Source organism: Eumetopias jubatus, unplaced genomic scaffold (assembly GCF_037043125.1).
Source record: "Eumetopias jubatus isolate StellerSeaLion01/CBP00866 unplaced genomic scaffold, mEumJub1_p1.0 scaffold_13, whole genome shotgun sequence".
Taxonomy (NCBI): domain Eukaryota; kingdom Metazoa; phylum Chordata; class Mammalia; order Carnivora; family Otariidae; genus Eumetopias; species Eumetopias jubatus.
In genome coordinates this window covers 53,199,712-53,208,729 of record NW_028274819.1, presented here as the reverse complement: position 1 = coordinate 53,208,729, position 9,018 = coordinate 53,199,712, and the positions used below count along the sequence as shown (strand labels likewise).

The window sequence follows — 9,018 nt, the reverse complement described above, 5'->3', positions numbered from 1 at the left end:
TTGACCTGGTCACTGTCAACCTCAGCCCTCATTCCCCATGTAGACCAACCCGGACAACTGCAGGTTTCACATCCCTGTGTTGGGTGGCCACACCCTGATCGAGATTCAGTGGTTTAGTTGGGATTCAATGGCTTAGTGGAGGTAATCACCTCACAGTTGTTGTGATTAGGTTATGCGTCTCAGGATCAGAGGACACTCCACCCGCTGAAACTGAGTCCATCAGGAAGTCCCGGAAAGTCTCCGCCCACTCCGTGGAGGTGACCGAATATAATAAGCCCACTGTTTGTCCTCAGACACTCTGCTGGTCGGAAGAGGGGAACCAGGTGGTCAGCCCCCTGGCCGCAGCGCCCCCGCAGCCTCCAGCGGCCACCACCATGCCCTCCTCCCCACTCAGGGTGGCTGTGGTGTGCAGGAACAATGTGAACAGGAGCATGGAAGCCCACAGCATCCTCCTCAAAAGAGGGTTCCACGTCCAGTCTTTCGGAGTCGGATCTCGGGTGAAGCTCCCAGGACCCTCAAGCAATCGCCCGGTGATCTACGATTTCTCCACGACGTATAAGCAGATGTACGAGGACCTTTGCAGGAAAGACCGGGAAGGCTACAGCAGGAACGGAATCCTGCACCTCTTGGGGAGAAACGAGAGGATCAAGCCGCGCCCCGAAAGGTTTCAGGAGTGCAGCGACCCCTTCGACGTCATCTTCACTTGCGAGGAGAGTGTGTATGACCGAGTGATGCAAGAGCTGTGGGCCAGGGAGCAGGCGACCTTCCAGCCCGTGCACGTGGTCAGCGTGGGCATCGCAGACACCTTGGAGGACGCCACCCTTGGGGCTTTCCTCATCTGCGAGCTGTGCCAGAGCCTCCAGCAGGCAGACGACGTGGACAGTCTGGATCAGCTGCTGCTGGCGGCGGAGGAGAAAACAGGGAAGAGCTTTCTTCACACGGCCTGCTTCTACTGAAGGTCTTGGCTGGAGTTGGCGCCTTCGTTGGGTTAACAGCTTTCGTGTGGCGTTTTGGACTAGTCCCTATTTTCTGAGAAGGGCTTTTAACGCCCTTTCCGCGAACTTCTGTTTGTGCGATTTTTAGGTATATGCCACCAGGGAAGGGTTGAGCAAGAAAAAGCGTTTCTTGGGAAACGAGGACAAGGGCTAGTAGTCATGGAAACAGTCCAAACCTGGGGACATTGTTCTGGGTACTTTGGGCACAAGAAGTAACTCAGCGCTCACGTGGGTCTGCGAGGACGTGACTGCCACGGCCTGCGCTTTGCAGGGGAGCGACAGGAAGTTTATAATGGAGTGCGGGACAAGTGATTTGTTGAAGGATATTCAGCGAATAAACAACACTGAAAGGCAGCTGCTGCGGAAGGCTCTGGCCGACTGATCTCTGAACGTAAGGGAGATCCTGCACTGCTTGAACGTAAGCAGCGCGTGCGGCCAGGGACCCAGGCTGGACGAGGCCTTATCTGACCTGCGCACGCGCGGACTGACTGCCTTGGTTCCTTAACCCCTTACTCCTTGTCGTTTGTTTGCTGCGTGACTTTCTATTGTGCTTTGCTTTGCGTGATGTGTGTGAAGCCAGGTGCAGTGTGTAGTGAAATGTCATTGAGTTTGGAATCCTGAACCTACTCTACCCTTGCTTTATGATTAAATAAAGCTGACGTTGTGCAGAGACACAACTCGTGCTTGCCTTTCTAGCATGCTCGCGATGGTACCCACTCTGCACCAACAGGAAAAGAGACATCCTTAACACCAGCGGTGAGAAATTTAGAGCTGAGAAGTCTGTACAGACAACCCTTGTTGCTCGGCTCTAATCAACTACCCCAGCCTGAGTTCTGTTTAGAATTCCTTACTAATTGAAGCTCCTGAAATTCGGTTTTCTTTATCCTGTCAATTCATTAAAGATTTATCGTCTCCTTGTCTAAAAAGTATAAAAACTACCTGCCTTGGTCATTTCTTTAGGTCTCAGGTTCATTATTGGGCTTCTGTGAGCACATAATAAAGCTGATTTTTTTTCTCCTGTTCATCTATCTCATGTCAATTTAATTCTTAGTCCAGCTGGGACACTTTGATTGGTAGAAAAGATATTTTCCTTCTCTTCACTAATTAGTTTTTTAGAAGAGCATAAAGTATGGAGAACTAGCTAGGATAATATACTTTGCATTTACATCAAATGACACATTTTTTTCCCCCTGAAGGTGGGATTACTTTCTTCTTCCTGTCTTCTGATTAAAAACAATAATATACAAGATTGCTTTTATAATCAGTTAGAATATAAAGTTATTTCCAAGTTGAAAAAAGTTCACATCCTACATTCAGGATGAGGAAAACCAAATAAAATTACTTATAAAAGAATATAAACAAAGCAGGAGAATTTTTTCCCCTAGCAACCATAAATGTGGATTTTTGATGAGCAAGCACTAAACAGAATGGTACACTAGGTAGGCAAATGAAATAAAAATGTGTCATAAATCTCAAGAATCCCATGAGATCTACAAATTATGCATGGACGTTTATAGACCCTTAGGAAAGAATGAAAATTCATTATTTATGGCTTCAAAATGCGAATCTCATGACCAATCCCAGGATGAATATAACTGCAACATCATCCTTTACATGAAAAACAAAAATTTGAAAATCATATTATGTGTATTGCTATTGCAGATTGAAAAAAATAACTTTACTATTCATTAATTCAATATTTAATGCCAGTGTAAGTATTAAAAGAGGGCTGTAGCAAGCCTGGTTTAGCTGGGAGAGCTTTGTTGTAGTGAATATCTTAAATGTGAACACTCAGTGTGGGCTGGAGATTAGAGCAGGTGGGGAGGAGTGGGCAAGAAGCTAGTCAGGAGAAGGCCAGGGAGGGGAATGGCACTTAGGGACCTGGGATCCAGGCATTTGGAGGAGGGCAAGGTTGATGGGGACAGCCATATCCCTGGGGCCCTGATGTAAGCACTCCCCTCAAGAGCTCTCGTGAAAGAGAATAAACAGCCCAGTGCCTGGCTCCCAACAAGCTGAATGTCATCTCCAATCTCAGTAAGAGCTGGTGAGTAAATTAGACATGTGTGTAGAGGGCAGGTTCCAGGATCAAGGTAAGGATTGGACTGCTGTCACATCCCAGGGAGGCCTGGGAGTGGGGGTGAGGGGCCAGGACTTTCGTGCACCAAGAATGGTAAAGACCAGAGATACCAATCTGGTTGGTTACAGCAGCAGTGGAGGTGTTGGTTTGGGAAGGGAGGTTTGAGAGTATATGGGTAGCTCAGGTTAATGAAGTTTGCTCAAGAAAGAGAAGTAATCCAATATGTGGCAAGTGCTCTAATGATTAGGTTAGACATGAGAAAACAGAAAAGATCATGACTTATTTCAAGCCCTTCTTGGCAACCATGACAAGAGCCCAGAGAATGACTGGTATCTCTGCTGGGCTTCCCAAAGCAGGGCTTGGGAAGCAGACCAGGACATCTCAGGCAGGTGTGAGGAGGGAACTACGGGGGAGGGGCATTGAATGGGACATTGAGGATGAACTTGTGTCAGACCAAAGTCATCCTAATTTGGTCAGGAGACCAATTGAGCAGGCAAACCCTCAACCTCTGAGCTCCCTGCCTTCTCTCACTGGCTCCTATTAATAAAATGTCTTCAGGATGCCTGGGTGGCTCAGTCACTTGAGCGATTGACTCTTGATCTCAGGCAGGTCTTGATCTCAGGGTTGTGAGTTCGAGCCCAGCACTGAGTTCCACCCTGGGCATGGAGCCTACTTAAAAGAAAAAAACAGTTCAAAAAATAAATTTTTTTCTGCTACTCCCTTTCCCCAAACACATGACCATCACCGGCTTCTGTAATCTGCTATCTATGGCATCTTCCTTCTTGCCATTTTCTTCTTTCCTTTCCCAATCAGGTCTGTGGGGCACACACCAGCCCTCACATCCCTCCGATGCCATCCTACTGGTTTTCCTGCAGATCAGCTGCCCTCACTGGAGAGAACGTTCTCACAGAGCAGCCATATGCTCTATAGGAGACAGTGCCCTGACCTAGGCCAGCTGAATGGACTTCTTTGGTGACTCTGATGGCAGAACACTGTCTCCCAGCACTTGGAGGATGGAAATTGGAGATGATTTTTTTCCCCAGAAAGAAAAATCAGGGGCACCAAGAGGATAACTGGAATGGAAGGAATAATGTTCTTGAGTGTAAGATATACTAAGCTACTAAGCTAAATATTTTTAAATACCCCTTCACGAGGGGGAATTAGCATTTGCCTCCAATTATTCAAACTTTCTGCTTACAAATTTGATTTTCTCTCAAACCATGAGGGCAGAACTCGCCTAATTCCCATTGCTTCTATTTCCCCCGTTTATAGTATGGTGCCTGAAAAATAGTTACTGCTTCCTGAATGACCAAGTGAGTGAATGAATGAATGTATACTAAGAACTAACTGATAAAGTTTCCACCTGCAGAAAACCTCCCAGATATCATGCATATCCCTTTCCAGTAATAATGCCTTATTTTCCAAATTCAGTCATTTCTGAACTTCGTTTCCTAAGGTGTGAGCACGAGCAGTGCCTTATTCAGGTACACAGATTCCGTCAATGTTACTTAAAGGTCTGTTGACTCTCTCTGCAAGTGAGCCCGCAATGTGGTGAAGTCAGAGAGATTTCAAATCTCATTTCCATCATTTAGGCCAAATATGCCTGTACAAACACCACCCTGCTTCCTTTAGCATTCCCTATGCACAGCTAACTGGAGCTGAATAAACACTGTTCAGTGAACAGGCCATACTTGGATTTGAATACCCACATTTTCTTCTCTTGTTTCCCTCCCTTTTCATTCTTTTCCTTATGATGAACTACCTACCACAAGGTCAAGTTCAAGAAACATCTTGTTACATAGCCTTTCCAGATACATATAATGATTTCCTTTGTATATTCATAATCCTCTGTTTGTAGGAGAAATACATACAATAATGTGTTTTATTTGATTAGCTGGGTATATATATATATATACATATATATATATGTCAAATTAGACTATCACTCATTGAGGTAGAGAATATGTCCTCTTGACTTCTTATGTTTCTTATTGTTTGCATGTTCACAGAAGATGGAGAGTGGGAGATATGCTGAAAGCTCCTAGTGCCTTTACAAAGAATATTGCAAGAAAATTTGTATTTTCAACTCTGTCTATGGATTGAAGGTGATATCTCTGGTAGTCTCCACAGGTATGATTTCCTTAAACCACACTGGTGTTGGCCACACAATCTTCTACTTCCTGGGCATCCCTGGGCTAGAAGACCAGCACATGTGGATTTCCATCCCCTTCTTCATTTCCTATGTCATCGCCCTGCTCAGGAATAGCCTGCTCATCTGCATTATCCTCACAAAGCACAGCCTCCGTGAACCCATGTACCTCCTCCTCTGCATGCTGGCCAGAGCGGACATTGTCCTCTCCACGTGCACAGTACCTCGGGCCTTGGTCATCTTCTGGTTCCACGCTGGGGAGATCTCCCTGGATCGCTGCATCACTCAGCTCTTCTTCATCCGTACCACCTTCATCTCTGAGTCAGGGATCTTGCTGGTGATGGCGTTTGACCGCTACATTGCCATGTGCTACCCCTGAGGTACACCACTATTCTTACACGTGCTCTGATTGGGAAAATCGGTGTGACTGTCTTTCTGAGAAGTTATTGTATGATCTTCCCCATAATAGTTCTTTTGAAAAGATTGACTTTCTGCCAAAATAATATTATTCCACACACCTATTGTGAACACACTGGTTTGGCCGAATATGCTTGTAATGACATTCGAGTGAACATCTGGTATGGCCTTTTGTCATCATGTCGACAGTGGTCTTAGATGTCCTGTGAATTTTTGTTTATCTACCGGTTCTCTGTGCTGTCTTCCACATGCCTTCCCAAGATGCTTGCCACAAAGCTCTCAACACATGTGGCTCCCATGTCTGCATCATCATCCTCTTTTATGGGCCTGCGATCTTCACAAGTCTTATTCAGCGGTTTGGACGCCACATTCCACCTCATATCCACATCTTATTGGCTAATGTCTGCATTCTGGTTCCACCTATGCTGAATCCCATCATTTATGGGATTAAGACCAAGCAAATCCAGGAGCAGGTTGCTTACGTATTTTTTCCAAAGCAGAAATAACCTTGGCAGAGATGCAGATTTTTCGGCATCTCTAGCTATCAATGAAAATGTAGTGAAATTCGTGCGTGGCGTGGGTCAACTGAAACACTAGGAAAAACTCAGTAAATTTAAATTCTGGAGGAAATTTATCAGGGAGTTTGCAGGAGTTATATTTTCTATTGGCAAAATAACCTCAGAAAGCTTTGTCATGTCTGACTGAGCAAACTACCGTCTGCAAAGAACCCGAGACAGCACGAATTTTTTTTCCTCAAGTTATGGCCTTTTAAACAATAGCTTGATTATTGGAAATACATCAATAAGAACAGTGTTCTCTTCTGGGAATTTGCTCAACTATTCCTCACTGAGTTTTGCAATCTCTGAGACATCTTGTAATATCTGGACAGTCACATACAAACCTTCATTCCTTTATGTCCCTCATTTTGGCTAAATGACATTCTTAGAATCAGGGATTCCTAGGCTTCACAGTTATTTCTATTATAATTTATAACCTGCCATCACTTGTGCTTGTTATAGGAGAATGTAAATGAATCGCATGTTTCATATTTTACAGAATAATGTTTGAGGAGCCTGAGGCTGGTCACTCCTCTATTGGGTAAAGACTCCTGTGGTTTCTGAGGGGTGGTGTGTGGCTGGGGAGACGCTGAGGAAGGGGAACTCCCCCAAATCTTGGTATCAGGCCATGTTCTTCAATGATCCCTCCCTCAGGGGAGCATGCAAGGCCTTTGATGACCTGATTCCTGACCTTCTTTATAGCAACACTTCCCATATCACCTTCCAAGAGGCCCAAGTGTCAGACATACCAGGTCATTGACGCCTCACCTTTCCCAGACCATGTCATGCTCTCCATGTCCCTGCTCTGCCTTGGGATAACTTCCATCAGCTTGTGGAAAATTCCTATTCCTCCTTCCACACCCACTTCTCATCTCTTCTCCTCTATGACACTTTCTCTAACCACAGCTCCTTCCCAGTGTGCTCTTTAGTGGATACTTCTTCTCTGAGAGAAATAGCCTATTTGCTATATTTCTCTATCTCACCATATATATGTATACATATTATTGATCATACTGCATCTAGGATTCTTACTCAGTAACATGTTACTGGCATTGATCATTTGAAATATATGTAGATCTACACAATACATTTCTACATATATATTATATTTCATTGCAGGTTTTTTTTCGCCCCAAAGCAGAAAATATTTAATCAAATGTGCTTATCAGCTCTTGTCTCCCCTTCAGAAATGTCCAAGCTGCTTTTAAGCTGATACTGTCCCCCTGTCCTGACCAAAGCATTTGATGAACCCTCTGGATTACATAACTTGGTGGGAACTCTCTGCCTCTGGCCGTAGAAGACAATGGTTCTTTTCTTTTCTTTTCTTTTCTTTTTCCCCATTGCAAGGTTTTGACATAGTGATTTTCATCAAGCTGGCTTTTTCTAAACCATTTTTCTATGGCTTTATGATTGTTTCCTTACAAGTTTATGGCTCAATTTTACTTGTTTCCTAAGTGCACAGTGCATTTTATTTTCCAAATCAATTATTTTTAAGGGCCATATTTAATGCAAGGTGTGGAATAAGACAATGTAAGACAATTGGAAAATAAAAATACAGGGATGCCTGGGTGGCTCAGTTGGTTAAGTGTCTGCCTTCAGCTCAAGTCATGATCCCAGGGTCCTTGGATCGAGTCCTGCATCGGGCTCCCTGCTTCTCCCTCTGCCTGCCGCTCCCCCTCCTTGTGTGCTCTCTCTCGCTCTAACTCTATCTCTGACAAATAAATAAATAAAATCTTAAAAGAAAAAAGAAAATAACAAAAATATAAAGAATAACTTTAATCGGGTGAAAATTACTGATAACTTTTTTGGTGTAATGCCCTATATTCTTTGTTCCATGTGTATATATTTTCATATTTGATATGAAAATATGTACAAAATCTTGACATCTTGGCTTTTACAATATATGATAAATTTAATCATTAAAAATTTTAAAATAATTATAATTTCTAATGTTTGCATAATATTCTAAGGTAATATTTTCAATATTATTGAGTGTTTAAGCTTTTCCCTATGTTAATATTATAAATAAGCCCGCTATGAACTTCTTTTTCATAAAGTTCTCAGAGTTTTCAACTTTTAATGGTAGATTCCTAGAATTTGAACCCAAGATTTAAAAAAAATTTTTTTAATTCAGTGTTATATTAGTTTCAGGTGTACAATGTATGATTCAACAATTCTACACATTACCCAGTGCTCATCACAATAAGCGTACTCTTAATTCCCTTCACCTATTTCACCCATCTCCCACCCACCTCCCCTCTGGCAATCACTAATTTTTTCTCTCTATTTAAGAGTCTGTCTTTTTGTCTCTTTTTTTCCTTGTTTGTCTTATTTCTTAAATTCCACATATGAGTATTTGCCTTTCATCATATGGTATTTGTCTTTTTTTGATGGACTTATTTCACTTAGCGTTATACCCTCTAGATCCGTCTATGTTGTTGCAAATGGCAAGATGTCATTCTTTCTCATGGGTGAATAATATCCCAATGTATATATATACCACTTTATCCATTCATCCTGATGATCATTTAGGTTGTTTCTATCTCTTGGCTATTGTGAATAATGGCACAATAAACGTGGGAGTGCATATATCTCTTTGATATCCTGTTTTCATTTCTTCTGGGTATACACTCAGAAATGGAATTGCTGGATCACATAGTAGATCTATTTTTAATTTTTTGAGAAACCTCCATATTGTTGTCCATAAAGGCCGAACAAATTTACATTCCTACCAATAGTGTACAGGGCTCCCTTTTCTCCACATTCTCACCAACACTTGTTATCTCTTGTCTTCTTCTTTTTTTTTTTTTAAAGATTTTAATT

General features: G+C 42.8%; 1 protein-coding gene and 1 pseudogene across 1 annotated transcript; both read left to right on the top strand.

Annotated features, from left to right (window-relative positions):
- Nucleotides 1-374: 374 nt before the first annotated feature.
- On the top strand, nucleotides 375-956 carry LOC114218658 (RNA polymerase II subunit A C-terminal domain phosphatase SSU72 like protein 3-like). The gene has a single exon (XM_088017788.1). It carries the CDS (start codon nucleotides 375-377, stop codon nucleotides 954-956), a length of 582 nt encoding a protein of 193 aa, XP_087873914.1.
- A 4,248-nt stretch (nucleotides 957-5,204) lies between these two features.
- LOC114218575 (olfactory receptor 52B4-like) lies at nucleotides 5,205-6,144 on the top strand (annotated as a pseudogene).
- The last annotated feature ends 2,874 nt before the right edge of the window (nucleotides 6,145-9,018 follow it).